Source organism: Schistocerca gregaria, chromosome 3 (assembly GCF_023897955.1).
Source record: "Schistocerca gregaria isolate iqSchGreg1 chromosome 3, iqSchGreg1.2, whole genome shotgun sequence".
NCBI lineage: Eukaryota > Metazoa > Arthropoda > Insecta > Orthoptera > Acrididae > Schistocerca > Schistocerca gregaria.
Genome location: NC_064922.1, coordinates 321,384,022 through 321,401,290, shown reverse-complemented (window position 1 = coordinate 321,401,290; position 17,269 = coordinate 321,384,022). Strand labels below are relative to the sequence as shown.

General features: G+C 47.3%; 1 protein-coding gene across 2 annotated transcripts in view; it reads right to left on the bottom strand.

The window, feature by feature from the left end:
- LOC126353907 (ecdysone-inducible protein E75) overlaps window positions 1-17,269 on the bottom strand; it is a 407,934-nt gene that overhangs the window by 140,341 nt on the left and 250,324 nt on the right. The window contains exon 1 of one of the 2 annotated variants that reach the window (XM_050003137.1): window positions 7,484-7,804. The exons of the other annotated variant lie outside the window; for it this stretch is intronic. Coding sequence (XP_049859094.1) covers window positions 7,484-7,610 — 127 coding nt within the window. The 5' untranslated portion in view covers window positions 7,611-7,804. Of the gene's footprint in view, window positions 1-7,483; window positions 7,805-17,269 lie in introns of those variants that run through there. 2 annotated transcript variants of the gene reach the window in all.

Below are 17,269 nucleotides of genomic sequence, written 5' to 3'. Positions count from 1 at the left end.
CAACTTCTTCCCCAAGCTCCTACACTGCCCATTACTGTCTCTGATTACACAACAATGAGCCTCTCTAAATGTATTCTCCTGCAGTGACTGCGGCGGCATCCTGATTTTATTGTTTAGAACAGATTTTCATTTAGCCTCACAAGGCCGAGTGGGTATCGATCGTCAAAGAAAATTCTAAGATTTTATTATTTAAACGTATGGCGAGGGTCCCCCGTCGGGCAGACCGTTCGCCGGGTGCCGGTCTTTCAATTTGACGCCACTTCGGCGAACTGCAGTCGATGAGGATGATAGGATGTTGATGAGGACAGCAAAACACCCAGTCCCTGGGAGGAGAAAAATCCCCGACCCAGCCGGGAATCTAACCCCGGCCGAGATAATTGAGAATCCGTCACGCTGACCATTCAACTACCGGGGACGGACAAATTCTAAGATGGTTCCCGGGAACGAACTCTGGTTACTGGATATAACAATCAGCAATGATAACTGCTACGGCAGGTTTTCGTTCATCCATCTTTAACCCTGGATGGAATGTAGGACTAGGGCTGGTGAGTATACGAGAATTAATGGTTCCTCAATCTGAGCAACGTACTAGAGCTATTTGGAAAGTAGCGAACGATCGGTCGCGAAATGGAAACCACAGTGAAAATCCGATGACGCTTTGCACAGATGTGTTGGGCAGCGTCTCTAGTACACACGTAGGCAGCGTCACATCGCTCTTCTCAGTTCCCAGCACATAGTGGGCGCGTAAAGATGCCTAGAAAATAGTGTCTCTCGCCATGTATGGGTGCCTGCCGTGAGATTTAGACTGATATCGTGCAAATTCACATAACGTGACTGCAATGTACTTGCTTCTTCATGACCGTTCTCGGCCGCTTACTGCACAGGCTATGAGGATGCTCCTGCAGAGTTTTAGATTGGAGCCGGCCGGTGTGGTAGAGCGGTTTTAGGCGCTTCAGCCTGCAACTGTGCGACCGCTACGGTCGCACGTTCGAATCCTGCCTCGGGCAGGATGTATGTGATGTCCTTAGGTTAGTTAAGTTTAAGTAGTTCTAAGTTATAGGGGATTGATGACCTCAGAAGTTAAGTCCCATAGTGCTCAGAGCCATTTGAACCATTTTTAGATTGGAAGTGTTTGATCACCCAGCATACAGTCCAGGATTGACCACCTCTGATTTTCATCTCTGCTCAAACGAACGGCTGCATAGACAACGAGTTGCAGTCCAGCATAGAAAATTGTCCGAATGCACAGGAAGCTGCCTTCTATGACGATGGAATTGGAAAGTCAGAGCGGCGATTGTATAGAGAAGTATCTGGAATGTGTAACAAATAAAACAGTTTTGATTTTCACGATCGATCGTTCCTTACTTTCAGAAAGGTCCTCGTAACTCCTATTAGTTGTTGGTTGATGGGTATAGCGTGCACTTCACGCATGAGCAGGTCAGCTGACGTCGAATTTGATTTTTATTTCCTATCATGGGAATATGGAAAGTTGCTTATAATGCAATATCTACATCCCTACTGGGCTAGCCACCTGACGGTGTGTGGCGGAGGGTACCCTGAGTACCTCTACCGGTTCTCCCATCTATTCGAGTCTCGTATTGTTCGTGGAAAGAAAGATTGTCGGTATGCCTCTGTTTGGGCTCTAATCTCTCTGATTTTATCCTCATGGTCTCTTCGCGAGATATACGTAGGAGAGAGCAATATACTGCTTGACTCCTCGGTGAATAGAGGTCCCTGATGGCGCAAGGTATCTCCGAAGTCACTCGAATAAAGAGATTCAGACACACGAATGAAAATGTTGCCATTAATGCTCGCTACATGGCTGGCTCTCGCTGAGACTTTGTTGCAGGAGAAATAGAGCTTTAGGTACCGCCGCTATGATCTCAGTGATGTGGTATCCCTTGACCGTAGAGAGACGGGGAGCGCAGGCGCGACGCCAGGGTGTGCTCCTTGCGCCACGCTGGCGACCCACTTGTTGCGTCTTAGCGCGCCGTTCCCATCCCTATGCTTCCGGTCGCTGGGGCTCCACCTCTCACCCACTGGTCTCTCACGACTACCAGCTGCTGCCCATTTCTCAGACACTTGATTTGAGTTTTGCGTGATTTCTCTCAGTCGCTACAGGCAAATGACACGATGGTTCCTTTGAAATGGCACTGCCGACTTCCTTCCCCATCCTTTCCTAATCCGATGGGATCGATGATCTTGCTGTTTGGTCCCCTCCCCCAAACCAACGGACTAACGGACATTTTTATTGCCATACGGAGGGGGGGGGGGGGGACGCGATTCCCGGCGGGGTTCAAGATTTTATCCGCTCGGAGACTGGGTCTTGTCATCATCATCATCGTCCTCGCGGACTTGCACGAGACCCCCGAACAGACTTGGGTATCCCGGACAATAATGGCACACGATCATTTCATTTCAATGCGCTACGTACTGGGTGTAACTACCGACGCCACATTACTCACCATAACAAACAGTACTTCTGTCAAGGTGGGGAAACGGTAACGGCAAGTCTTGTGATGACAGCTGAGAAACGGACGTGGATGCTCCAGTTTGGGAAGCTGACGTTGACGGCTCGTGGGCAGTCTGTTGATCACATGTCCGTCCATTGAGACCACAACCATTGGTTGGTTGGCTGGTTTGGAGTAGGGCACGAAACAGCGAGGCCATCGGTCCCGTCGGATTAGGGAAGGATGGAGAAGGAAGTCGGCCGTGCCCTCTCAAAGAAACCAACCCGGCATCTGCCTGAAGCGATGTAGAGAAATCACGGAAAACCTAAACTGGAATGGCCGAACGCGGGTTTGAACCGCCTTCCTCCCGAGTGCAAGTGCAGTGTGCTAACCACTGCGCCACCTCGCTCGATGCCAGGCCATTGACTTGAAGGTGAAACTGCCAGTGATTTCACCAGGGAATAAACCTCGCCAACACGCAGTGTGTGCAGTTAGTCAATGCAGTAATCCTACTTCGTACAGAAGATACTGATATACGTCTGTCTGTCGTTGCAGAGAAGTACTGGGATATGCATTGGTTCCGAAAATAATTTTGAATATCATCCTCTAACAACTGGCAAAAAGTACATCGTGCTGTTCACAATATCGGCATTAGTGACATATATATATATATATATATATATATATATATATATATATATATATATATATATAATCTCCAGCTAATTGAAATATAGAACTCCAATACGTGCTATAGAACTGTACAATAAAAATGACTCGTTAACGACATCAGTGTCTTTCCAACGGTGTTGCCAGTAGCCACAGTACTGTGAAGACAAACCTCTATTGTCCTCATCAAGTAATTGGGATACAAACTAAGTCCAAGGCGATGTATGACACCACATGGTCTCTTAACTCCTCTGTCTCTCTACTACTGAGAGAGGGATGCGTTTGTTAAGACACTGAACTCATATTCGGAGTAGGTGTGATTCAAAGCCCAGTTCGGACATACAAATCTGGGATTTCCGGAGCGTCCCTAAACGGGTTAAGGTAAATGCCAGGATGCTACCTTTGCAAAGAAGGGGTCCAAATTCTTTTCCCCCCCTTTTGCAGTACGAGCTTGTCCCCTGTATCTAAAGGTCTCTTCGTCAATGATGCGTCCAGTCCTTAATAATCCAATCTGCTTGCTTTGCTTCTCCGTCACAAGTATTTCTCTCGTGGAGTATTCTGTAGTGAGCTGATAGCAGACGGTGCCAATTAGAAAGTAGGTGTAGTTTCTTCACGATTAATGTCTAACTCGCATAATTTTCTTCTGCTTGATTTGATGTAACCTCTTCTGCTTGTTTAGAAGGACATACGTGTTGTTAAGGGTAGTCTTCCAGAAATAATGACCCCAGCATCTTCTTGAAGCTAACAATGGAAACAAAGTTTGGTAGCAACGAGAGGAAATTTCATAAAATTTCTAAATTCTGACGTAATTGGGGGGGGGGGGGGGGGTGGAGTGTATTATGGCCCGGAATAAATTGCTTGTTACAGGTCATACTCGGGTGGATTTGGAATGTGTCCGTTCTTATAGCTCCGAGAATTCTGAGAAATAGAAATCCGAGAGGGGTCCAAAACAGTGAAAGCGCTCTCGCGTTTGATACTAAACGAACGATGAGATCCGAAATAATAAGGGTTGTAGTGCACTGTCGCTAGCTCGGTAGAGGTTGTTAAGTGAGTTCAATTGAGGTCGTTGTCACAGCTCCGAGAACCGCTGACGAAAGCGGATCGAACGGAGGTGAAGAACAGCGAAAGTGCTGGCTTCGCTCTCCCTTCGCAGCACGCCCCTGGCAGCTAGAATGACTTTCGCCGACGTCGCCAGCAGATGACGAGTGTTTTGCTGTCGTGCGTGACCTAATGAGGATGCCACTTCTCGACCTTTCGGACGTAACCACTTGCAAACGAGGAGAGAACGCGTCCGCTTACACGCTCCGTACGGGGCCCGCGGCTGGTTGGCGGGCGGGGAGGGGGAAGGAGCGAGGAGGGGGAGGGGGGAGGGGGAGGGGGGAGGGTCAGCGGTGGGGGTAGAGTAGGCCGCGCGGGGCGACGACCGCGCCGGTGGCCGCGTTCGCGCGCCGGGGCAACGACCTGGCGCGACCCACATCGCCGCAGCGGAGAAACCGACGCCGCCCTGCACTCTCTCTCTCTCTCCCAGCGTTCACTCTCGGTAGCACGACTGACTCTTTCTTTCTGCCAACCACTTTGTCTGACTCCCGGCCTGTTGTCTTCTTCCTAGTAACTAATCAATTTTAAGGAGGAAAAACGTCATTCCACTGGGCCTTATTTAACAGTCGTATTCTGATCAGCACTACTACTTTCGAACATGACCCACTTTCAAGTGCGTCCATGACAGATGTGAATACATCGTCCTCGTCTCCTCGTGCAACGATGAACGCTATGTATCAACATCTGCTGTAGATGCACTTGACAGTGGGCCATGCTCGCAATTAGTGGTGCTGTTCTAGAATACAGCCGCGTCGAATGAAATTTTTTTTATCTCTAATTTATCAAGGCTGTAGTGCCCACCCAGAAGAAAATGAACTTAACTTTACATTCTGTATATTTACGACGCACTCCAAAGGCTTTGTTCCATCATCGAGTACAGTGTTTTGCTACTGGACTTTTCACGTGATGACGGAACACCCTGTCCGGAACACACGTCATAAACAAGACTGTGTTTACAGCACGTTTTTATTTACATTTAAAACAATCGCGGAAATAGCCTACAAAACATGTCCAAGTGCAAAGTAAAATTATCTTCTCTAGCCGCAGCTACTTACAGCAATCTATAAATGAACCATGCACTATTCTTATATCATTATGAAACTTAAAAGTATTGGTTAAACACCACTGTCACACATTTTAAGCAATTTCCTACGTTTTATTCGTTCACACCAATGCAGGGACGTCCCATTAGATCTCGTTGATACTCCAAAACAATTCAACTGGTTAACCAGCTTGCAAAAATAATGAATTTTTATTATTTAACAATAGGCTATAGAAGAACACACTAGCAGTTCGAGGAACAGCAGGCAAGACAAAGAAAATGACGATAACGGTAGTGTTTACCGAAACAAGTTACAACTGTAGCAAAAAAAAAAAAAAAAAAAAAATGCAATGCCCTCCGCGGAGCAACAGAGAGCGTGTGGCAGGGAATCAACCAGCGTCAAACAACCTGTGCAGATGCCGACGAATGTGAACGAGGTGACAAAGGCTCCAAATGAATTGGTATCGATACGTCGAAACCGCGTGCTTTTTGACGAAAGCGGAAACAAATGTACGAGCTACAAGAAGCGAAACTGGCAGAATAAATATGCGTATTCAAGCTGCTTTCATTGGCAACGGGTATTAAAGCAAATTTTCGACGCCCGTTAGGCAACAGTTGGGCATTTAAAATGTCTTACACGAAGGAGAACTGTGCTATAGGACAGTAAGTAATAGTGATTTCATGTTACCAACAGCAGCTGAAACCGGATCGCAAGATATTAATAACTAGCATTGTTACAGATCATTTACGTACAAACTTCCGAAATGCAGCAAGGTCAAAAGAGCTATGTACATAAAAAAATACGTGTTGGATAAAATGCACTTTTATAATTCTGTCTCCGTTGTGATTAGGATCACGAACTTTTGATGTCTTCCACAGTCAAGAAAGGTGAAACAGTGTGGGATGCTGAACCTGACTGATGAGATTTGCCAACAGAGAAAACTATGTCTGCACAGAGTCTATGTTACAGACGTCTTGCCACTCTAGTGCTAAGGCAACAAGCAGTTTGCACGTGCATACATGTGGTGGTGGTGGTGGTGGTGGTGGTTAGTGTTTAACGTCCCGTCGACAACGAGGTCATTAGAGACGGAGCGCAAGCTCGCTGTAGGGAAGGATTGGGAAGGAAATCGGCCGTGCCCTTTCAAAGGAACCATCCCGGCATTTGCCTGAAACGATTTTAGTGAAATCACGGAAAACCTAAATCAGGATGGCCGGAGACGGGATTGAACCGTCGTCCTCCCGAATGCGAGTCCAGTGTGGTAACCACTGCGCCACCTCGCTCGGTCATGCATGTGCAGGTATGTGCGTGGGAGTGACGGGGCAGGGCCTAAGAGACACAGGGGAGGGAAACAGAGGTAGAAGCAGTAGCTGCCGAATTGCTCCTGCCGTTTAAAATCTGAAAATAGCTGCTTGCAGCGTTGGCATTATTTCAGGAAGAGGTTAATTAACCGAGGAAGAACCAAAGGAGTAAGTGGTGGAAAGAGTTTTTGTGCAAACTAGTGTATGATTTTAGGGACAAAAAATGTTCAAATGTGTGTAAAATCTTATGGGACGTGACCGCTAAGGTCATCAGTCCCTATGCTTACACACTACTTAACCTAAATCATCCTAAGGGCAAACACACACACACACCCATGTCCGAGGGAGGACTCGAACCTCCGCCGGGACCAGCCGCACAGTCCATGACCGCAGCGCCTGAGACTTTTACGGACACCTGAGTCTGCAGCGTCTCTGCTACAGCAGAGGACAAAGGTAACAATTGTCCCACCGAACTCGGGACTAGCTAAATGCAGTGGTAGCAGACGAATTGTGAAGATAGACGTGGAGGCGAAAAAAAAAAGAATTTGATGACAATTCTTTTCAGTGGAAACCATTGGTCTAACTGACCGAATAATGGATCGACGAATAATATTGATGTCTAGTCCAGTACAGCTGAAGGAGTGGCTGCTTTGTTCACTTGTTACACTTGAAAGTAGTCCGAGGTCCGAAATCGGACGAGGGGGGAATTTTGGAGCAGTAAAAATATCAACATATACGAATATTCTCTGTACAGAGAAAAATGTCGGATAAAATAACGACAGTAGTAGGTTTCAGTGCGAGGGGTGGGGAGGGGGTCAAGAGGTCAAGGGCAAGGCTACACAGAGGGCAGCAGGGGAAGAAAGGAGCGCGCACTGCGCGTGCGTCGTGACGTAGGCAGAAGGCGCCGCTGTAGGCCCGTGCTTACCTTCGAGCACCCTGCCTATGAGGTTGTCACTGTCCACGGAGAACGCCGGCACGGTGGCAGCTGCCGGCGCCGCCGTCACAGGAGACGCACACGCGCTTGCCGCCTTACTCGGGTCCTTCACAGTCATCGCGAAACGTCCTTAGCCGAGTGTGTCGCGCGGCACCACCGACCCGCCGGCGGGAACGATGTCGACTGTCGGCGACGTCAGTAGCCGCTGACGACAACAGCAGCAGCAACAACAACAACAACAAAAGCTACGACGGACGTGTCGGTTTGCAGCTACAGCGAGTCCTTGCGCAAAGGCGGTCCGCACGTATCTGAGGAGCCGGAACCCGCCGCCGCCGCCTCCGCCGCCGCCGCCTCCGCCGCCGCGGGAGAGGTGGTGGGGGGCGCCGGAGCGGACCCGCGCATGCGCACGGCGCTCCGAGCGCGCTCGCCACAGGCGAAAGTGACCCAGTGACTCAGTTGCAGGCTCCGCGGGGTCAACACACTCTCGCTGTCGGTTCTCGGCCGCGCTGCAGCTTTCACCGCGCTCGGCGCCGGCCCGTCAGTGGTTTCGCCTTCAGCTTCGACTCTGACTCTCTTCCCTAATTATCCCCCGAAGTCCACTTTGGCGCGTGTTTTGGCTGCAAAAGTGTCAGCTCCGCTTTCAGAACAGAATCCGACCGTAGTGGTCGACGGCGACACCACTAAAGGAGGAACAGACTAGAGGAGACCAGAAATCTACTCTCTAGGAATCAGCAGGGGTTTCGAAAGAGACGACCGTGTGAAACCCAGCTCGCGCTACTCGTCCTCGACACTCAGAGGGCCATAGACATCACTGCCACGGGCATGTGTGTGTGTGTGATGTCCTTAGGTTAGTTAGGTTTAAGTAGTTCTAAATCTAGGGGAGTGATGACCTCAGATGTTAAGTCCCATATTGCTTAGAGCCATTTTTGAACGCTAAAGACAACACATGCCAAAGGGAGGATTCGAACCTCCGATGGGGGAAACCTCAGACCACGCGGCTACCCTGCCGGGCAGGATTCTGTCACGACGCAAAATTGCAAGACACTGTGAGAGAAGCCGAGTGTCTAAAAAGGCGGTATTGAGAAAAAGAGGATAACAGAGAAAAATGTAGCATTACTGGACGCCAACTTTACAGCATACGGAACAAGGAAGAAAGATGGTCCAATTAAAGAAATAATGTAAAACACTAGGAGCTGTAATGGCGATTGTGACAACGCCAATAGCTCTTGAGTGATGGGGAATCTGGTAAGACAGTGTCAGTAACTGTACTGGAACAACGTTCGTCTTAATAGTGTGTACTCCCTGTGGAGCACTGTAGGTGGGGGTGGGGGGAAGGTACGGTAATTGCGGTCGGCTTTCCTCTCGGTTGTATGATTAGCGGCGCCGCCCCGGGACGAGAAAGCAGCGGCTTGCGGCCGGCACGGCACGGCGCTGCAGGTTTCCCGCTCTGCTGCCGCCGCCGGCCACTCGTGGATTCACTTTCCCTGGCACGGGCAGCCTTCGGTTTTGTTTACAAGCAGACAGGTCGCACCACCACCTGTTGCCTACAGCATTCTGACCGAGCAGTTGCTTCCTGTCGACAGCTAATACTGCCAAGTAGAAACCAACTAACCGTAGGCTTTGAAAGGATGCGTGGCAGGTTAGCACTGCGTGACACGAAATGTGAATGTTTTGTACTGCCAAGGCTGGAGTTCACGAATTTATTGTAAATAACAGAAAACTGAAATGCATTTTTGATTTAGTTATGTCTGATTTGTTTTATAGCGTTGGCGCCAGTTTTTTGGACTCGAAACTAGTAAACATCTTTATCCTGACCTCATACATCTTTATGCCGGCCGCTGTGACCCAGGGCTTCTAGGGGCTTCAGTCCGGAACCGAGCTGCTGCTACGGTCGCAGGTTCGAATCCTGCCTCCGGCATGTATAAACAGTGGAGTTAGTTAGGCTTAGGTAGTTCCAAGTCAAGGGGACTGATGACCTCAGATGTTAAGTCCCATAGTGCTTAGAGCCATTTGAACCACACATCTTTATTTATCTTCCATTTCTTTTACGATAAGGTTCCCATTTGTGCCACGCTAGATTTGTTTTTGAGTTAGTGACGATCTTTGCTGAGTGACTGTAGTAGATGCGCTCGCTGGTCATAGGTGACATTTGAATTTATAAAACGAGAATTGATATAAATGGCACGTTAGATTATCCACAATGAAATGTTTGAGCAAGTACCTGAAATACTACACGAAATACAACTATGCAGCCGGCCGCGGTGGTCTCGCGGTTCTAGGCGCTCAGTCCGGAACCGCGCGACTGCTACGGTCGCAGGTTCGAATCCTGCCTCGGGCATGGATGTGTGTGATGTCCTTAGGTAGGTTAGGTTTAATTAGTTCTAAGTTCTAGGCGACTGATGACCACAGATGTTTAGTCGCATAGTGCTCAGAGCCATTTGAACAACTATGCAGTTACAGCACTGCACAGAAAAGACCATGATACTAAAAAAAAGCAGTACATTAATTTAAGAATGTGTAATAAAGTGGGAAGCAGAGCGCCCTACGTTGTTAAAAATCGAAAAACAAGAGTACAAACCAAACCACGAAATACAAATTGCTTCAAAATTAAGTTTCATATAGCCACTCTACATTTTACTTCAGCCAGCGCATGACACATCACTAAGAATGCTCAGAAAGCAGCTTCTAGCAAAGGAGTTTGATAAAATTTAAGGCAATTTTTTTTGCATCCTCCAGATCATAAATTTACTACTCGTCCATCAGCTAACGCCCATAACATCAATCAAGAGAACGGCAGCAGTTTCAGTAAAATAAAAAAAAATGTTCAAATGTATGTGAAATCTTACGAGACTTAACTGCTAAGGTCATCAGTCCCTAAGCTTACACACAACTTAACCTAAATTATCCTAAGGACAAACACACACACCCATGCCCGAGGGAGGACTCGAACCTCCGCCGGGACCAGCCACACAGTCCATGACTGCAGCGCCCTAGACCGCTAGGCTAATCCCGCGCGGCGCAGTAAAATCACGCAATGCTGTACAAATATTTGCTTGGTCGCTATTCGATTTAACGATGTAAAGCAAATGGAGCAATGGAGTTGCATTAACTATAAAGTTACGCCATGATTAAATGCATGTATTTCGACAGCCGCAATGTAAAATTCTACCGAGGTTTGTTTAGAAATTCTTATAGAGGCACTTTAGAGACGTTACTTCTAATTCTTCACCGACATCTGCCTATATTACCATCTACTATCTTACTTACAGTAAGAAAAATAAGAGTCCAAACATGGTCAAATTGACAATACTACTTCCAAATTCGCTGCACGAATAAGTTGAGTAACATGAAAAACGAGGCTCGACATATTTGGTGGAAACATTACCACATCTTCACTTGTTATGTTATGTCATGTTAACCGGGGACCTAGAAACGTCACTGCCGCAGCCGCTGTGGTCCGCAACCCCACGATGACTACCGCAGTCCACTTCACCCCTCCGCCGCCCCACACCGAACCCAGGGTTACTGTGTAGTTCGGCCCCCCAGGGAACGTCTCACACCAGACGAGTGTAATCCCTATGTTTGCGTGGTAGAGTAATGGTGGTGTACGCGTACGTGGAGAACATGTTTGCGCAGCAATCGCTGACATAGTGTAACTGAGGCAGATTAAGGGGAGCCAGCCCGCATTCGCCGAGGCAGATGGAAAACCGCCTAAAAACCATCCACAGACTGGCCGGTTCACTGGACCTCGACACTAACATCTACCCTTAAAATATTTTGTGTGAACCCATAACTGGCCTGTTGTTTATGACTTTTCTATCGAAACTCTTCCAATCCATATGCTGGATACAGCAAACCAGTGCTTAACAGTATTGGTTAAAAACAGTCTTGGTTACAATTTGGCATTATGCTTACTACTTGAGCCCCATCTTATTCTGTTACTCGCTCCTGTGAACGGGAACGCGTTATGCAGGTCTTGGTGTCAGTCGCGTCCATCAAGAAAAGTTTTTACTGAGTTTAACGAAGGCGATGTTGGCCTGATATATTCGAAGACGTGCTTTGGACCCTTCTAAGACATACCAAATTAAGATAACCTGAAGATGCCTAAATAAGGCGAAACGCGTAGTTGAAAAAAAAAAAAAAAATTGCAACCAAGACTGTTTTTAATCAAGACTTTTCTATCGTTCCTTTGGTTCCAGTTTCAGCCAGTTTCAGGTAGTTGTCGATGAATCAAAATTTAAATTGGATCACGAATTTCCTCATTTGGAAGGAACCGGTTTACTCAGAACGCTGAGGCTCTCCAAAGCACAACTGCTGCTACGGGGCAGTGTGTGGATCGGCGCTCCAGCCAGCAGTCTGCAGGCAGATGCGGCCTGCGCTCGGTGCAGCTCATAGCGACACACTTGCACTTTCTTCCCTCGCGACTTTCTCCACAAGGCTGCAGCCGCGAAGCCGTCATTCCGCTCCAAGGAAAGTGTGCCCGCCTGTTGTTCGCGCTCACCTGCCACTGACCGGCGGGATGCAGGAGGTTTTCGCGACGTGTTAAGCATCAGTCATCGACGGTCTGCCATCACAGATTTTGCAGTATTTTTTTGACTCAAGCGAGGCCATCTCGCCGTCGGTCATTCACGCTACCCTTCTTTGCATACTCCCACTTCTGTCTTTCTTTCTTTCACTGGTGCCATGTCCCGCTCTGACGCAGGGTCGGCATTGTTAGGAACGGATTTGGCAAGGTTAGTGGAAAGGGGTGGCCGGATCCCTTCCTGCCGCCACCCCGTACACCCTCCCCCCCTCCCCGGGACGGAATTAGTGTACCCCTACTGTCTGCGTCGAGTGTAATTAATGGAATAGTGCGAGCGTGTTCAGACGTCTGCGAGTCGTGTAACTGAGGCGTAACGTGGGAATCAGCCCGTTATTCACCTAGCGGGATGTGGAAAACCACCCAAAAACCACATCCAGGCTGGCCGGCGCACCGACCGACGACGGTAATCCGCTGGGCGGTTTCCATCCAGGAAGCAACGTGTTAGCGCTCTCGGCTAACCTGGCGGGTCTTTGTATACTCCCACTATCCCCTGCTAACTCAGCCTGGCACAGGTCTTTCCGCTCTCACCTCCCCCTCCGCCACGATCGAGCATTCATCCGTTACAGACAGGACAAGTGTTTCATAGACAATTACTGGTACCCTAATAATGAAGCGAAGTCTGCTATTAGCTCTGCCTGCAACTAACAAGTGTGATTGTTCCATTTCATTTCGCCGTGTAGCGTTGTTCTAGATATTCTTTTATTTTCTGCACTTTATTTTGATGGAATGTGAGGTTATGTTCCCAACATGGCGACCACTTCGGTAGTCGCCATCTTGGATACAACTCCAAAAGGAAAGGGGCACTTACAAATACAAAATTTAGGAAACTTGCGACAGGATTAAATTAGTTATGCTCTATATATAATGCATAAAACAGGCAAAGATAAATATACGTTGAAATTCCCAGTTACAAAATCTTACAGTATTAAGTGAAGTTAGAAATTATGGGGAATTTTAGAAATTTCATGTATTGTTTTGTTCGTCATATCTTAAGGATCTCATTTTTTTCTTTTTTTTTAAGAAAGAAAAAGCTCTCAAATTTGGCCCGCTCCGCTAAAAAACATCCTAGGTGACGCAATGGTTGCATTGGTTAAGATACTGGACTCGCATTCGTGTTAACAGATACTGAAATACTCTTCCATCCATCCATTTTCAGATTTCCTATGGTTTCCCTAAACCACTTAAAGCGAATTCTGGAACTGTTCCCTTGATAAGATAAAGTCTAATTTCCCTCCTCACACTTCGCTTTTCGAAGCCCGTGTTCCACCTCTAAACTAAAATGTGGAAAATGACTTTTCAAAAATGGTTCAAATGGCTCTAAGCACTATGGGACTTTCTGAGGTCATCAGTCCCCTGGAACTTATAACTACTTAAACCTAACTAGACGCCATCTTGGAAGCAACTCCAAAAGGAAAGGGGGCCAAGCGACGTATCAAGCAGATGCAAAATTATGTGATAAGAGCACCTGTTCCTTTCTTTCGACTATAACTTTACTCATTCTCGAAATGTGACTCAACACCTAGGTTTTTGCTGAAAATTTCAACCAGTGTCATCCAGGCATACAGTGCGATGTTTGATACGGGTTCTCAAAATGTTGTGCGTTTCGTCATACGGGGTACACAAACAGCAAACTGTTTCTGCAGTTGTCAGATGTACTACCGTCGTTGCTGTCTGTAGATACAACATTTCCAACTGTCTTTCAGTATGATGGTGCCCCACCGCATTACGCACTAGCTGTCCTGGCATACTGGATATCCCTTTTCCCAAGAGACTGGCAGATCATTGATGTCCGGTGGAGCAATCGCCACATTGTCCGGATTTAAGTCTGTTACCCTTCTATCTATAGGGAAATGTGAAGTGTACTGTGTGTACGATGAAGATCAGAAAGCTTGCACACATCAAGGAACGGACTGCTGATTTGCTGATACGTGTATGCATTAAAGTCCTTGACAAATGGGTGAAGCGTGTGATGACATTTAAACGTGCTGAACGATATGTGGAGCACATGGTGTAGCATTTACGTGCTATCACCTGCATTTGCCTGTTCTTTACAAAATGGAGCACAAGTCGTCAATGCATAATGCTCTGCTAAAATGAAAGCTACCTTTCTTTTTTGTGAAACTCTCTCGCTGCTTATTATATCACATGACCCCCTGTTTATTAGAAAATTGCGTGTTGCACCCAAGATGGCGGCTTCCAAAAGGACTGCATCACAGGCTCTTCCCATACTTTAGATTTCTGTTTATCCACCTGTTTTTGTTTTACAAAGGTGGTTTACCCCTGTACTTCAAAGTTCAGGAGCGCTCAAATCTAAAGACTACAATATCCAACGACTGTCCATGTCCCAAACAACTCGGCTCCAGCTATATGTGATACCCTTACAGCAGGTCCTACCCTTGACGAAAGTTATTGCAGTGGTTCAGCATACCCACTTGCAAGCTTCTGCAGCGTTTGTTAGCGCCTGCACTTTAATTTCAACGACTTGTAGGTTACTCTCGGTGGCGGTTGCGACGCCTCAGAGGAAAGTAGCGCGAGCGCGAGAAATGGAAAGTGAGCGCCTGGTCTCGGGTTCCTCGGCCGAGAGCACAGGGCGACGGACGCTCGCGGGGGAGGGAGGGGGAAGACGTAGCGAAAGCCGGAGAAAACGCCAGCCCCACCAGATTCTCAAGGGGGCGAGGCTGCTCTCGTTTTCCAATTACCGCGTCGACACGCAGCCTTGCAACTAGGGATGGCGGCTATCGCTGAATCAACCGTATTTCGGTTGTATCATTTCTCACACGCCAGTGTAGCCTGACTGTCAAAACCGTTGAAGATAACCGGTTTCTGAAATAACCGAATTTATATATTTTTATTCCTGCTGTTTTTTTCCTGTAATAAAAGTAGAAATAGAAGAAAGATAAAGCAACAGTATGCTGCTATTAATTCTAATTATCCGAAAGTCTGCTCAAAAATCATGTTGTAATCGGGGGTCATATCACTTTTAGGGCATTACGAACAGTCTTCACTGCTAAATGGTGAAAACTAAGGTTGAAGAACTCTATTAATTTGTCCGCATTCAAGGGTTACAAGAAGATAAAGGCATTATTACGTAGTCAAAGGCAGCAGACCGGCTACTTTCTAATTTTATTGTACACTATGAATAAACTGTTGTTAAGATTTTAATTTATTACTGTGACCGTAATTTCCTTTTCCCTTCATTATTTCATAGAAATGGAAGACAAATCTTCCACGTTTAAAAGTAAATGAAGCACTGACTTCATTGCTACAGCACTTCATAAAAATATTTCCAGACTAAGGTTGGTGCCGTTCCACAGTACAACGGATGCCTGGCGACGACAGCGAGAAACTACTCTAAACACCGACTGGGGGGCAAGTCTGGCACTGTGTGCGTACAAGCGTACCTTAGCCACGAAAAAATGGCTCTGAGCACTATGGGACATCGGAGGTCATCAGTCCCCTAGACTTACAACTACTCAAACCTAACTAAACTGGGTGTTGTGTGACGTCCTTAGGTTAGTTAGGTTTAAGTAGTTCTAAGTTCTAGGGGACTGTTGACCTCAGATGTTAAGTCCCATAGTGCTCAGAGCCACTTGAACGAACGTAACTAACATAAGGACATCAAACATGTCCATGTCCGAGGTAGGGTTCGAACCTATGACCGTAGAAGCAGCGGAGTTCCGGACTGAAGCGCCTAGGCTCTCTCGGCCACAGCGGCCGGCCTTAGTCACGACACACGGCGACAGGGACATTATTGTCTCAGCAATGCTGGCCAATTCTTATGTTATATCTTTCTTGCTCGTTTCTGTCAGCATTTTTATTAAAATAGCTACGATCGCTTTCCCCATTTTCTGTAATAACGCCGTATTTCAAACGAATGCGAATTTTACAAATAAAACTTGCCCCCACTTTTCAAAAGGATTATTCAAAAACGAAAAATTTTAGCAATGCTGCTATGAATAACTGGTATTTCGGTTTTCTTACTCGGTTTTTAATAAAAAAATAAAAAGACACCTCTTATAACAGAGATCAAACAAATACCGAAAAATACCGGTTATTCAGAACTAAAATACCAGTGTCGGCTTGAAGCGGTCGGTTTTTCCCATCTCTACTTGTGCTCCTGACCAAATGTGTGCGACGCAGCCAGAGTCACAGTCAGCTAGACGTCATTCTGTTAGGCAATCCTACAATCTTTGTAAATCTTTTTGTTACTTCCTGTACCTAAATTAAAAGGTAGAGATTCTAGGTCACTTCTGAAAACAGCACGTTTTGAGCAAAGTAACTGTTACGACAAGTGCCAGGGGAAGCAAAACAAACAAACATCCTCCGAACAGGTCTTGAAGATGCAATGATACCGACCGGCCGCCGTGTCATCCTCATTTTTAGGCGTCACCGGCTGCGGATACTGGGGGGCACGTGGTCAGCACACCGCTCTCCCGGTCGTTGTCAGTTTTGTGACCAGAGCCGGTACGTCTCAGACAGATACCTTCTCAATTGGCCTCAAAGCCTGAGTGCACCCGCTTGCCCAAAGCACTCGGCAGATGACCCCTCCAAGTGCTAGGCCAGCCCGAGAGCGCTTAACTTCGGTGACGGAAACCGGCATTACCACTGCGGCAAGGCCGTTGGTACCAAAGGGGGGCTAGAAAATCTTAACTAATACACTGAAAAAATAAACGTAATTAATTTTTTGTTTGTCTGCAGCCAGATGTCTGTACTCCCTGTACATAGTACGTAGCACTCGCCGAGGCGAACAATGCTACAACCATCTGTGATGATTTCGTTAGAGTGTACGGCAACAATAGACCGTCATATGGCACTGTCAATAGGACGCATTTACAGTGTGGTCAGTACACAATAACGAAGCGGCAGAACATATTTGTGAAGAACCGGGAATTCCAAGAGGAGGCTCTGGTGTTCGAAGAGCGAAGTATCACAGTCGAGACGAAAGCGAAAAAAGTGAAAATCTCTCATGGAACAGTTTCCAACATCTTGTACGATGCTGTTTACATGAGAAATGTCGTCCGTCTCAGGGTTCCGCGAGTGCCCAAGTCCGCCGAGGCAGTAGGGTAAATGTTGCATCTGCGTCACGCCTACGATGGTGACTTCTCTAGCCGGCCGGAGTGGCCGTGCGGTTCTAGGCTCTACAGTCTGGAACCGAGCGACCGCTACGGTCGCAGGTTCGAATCCTGCCTCGGGCA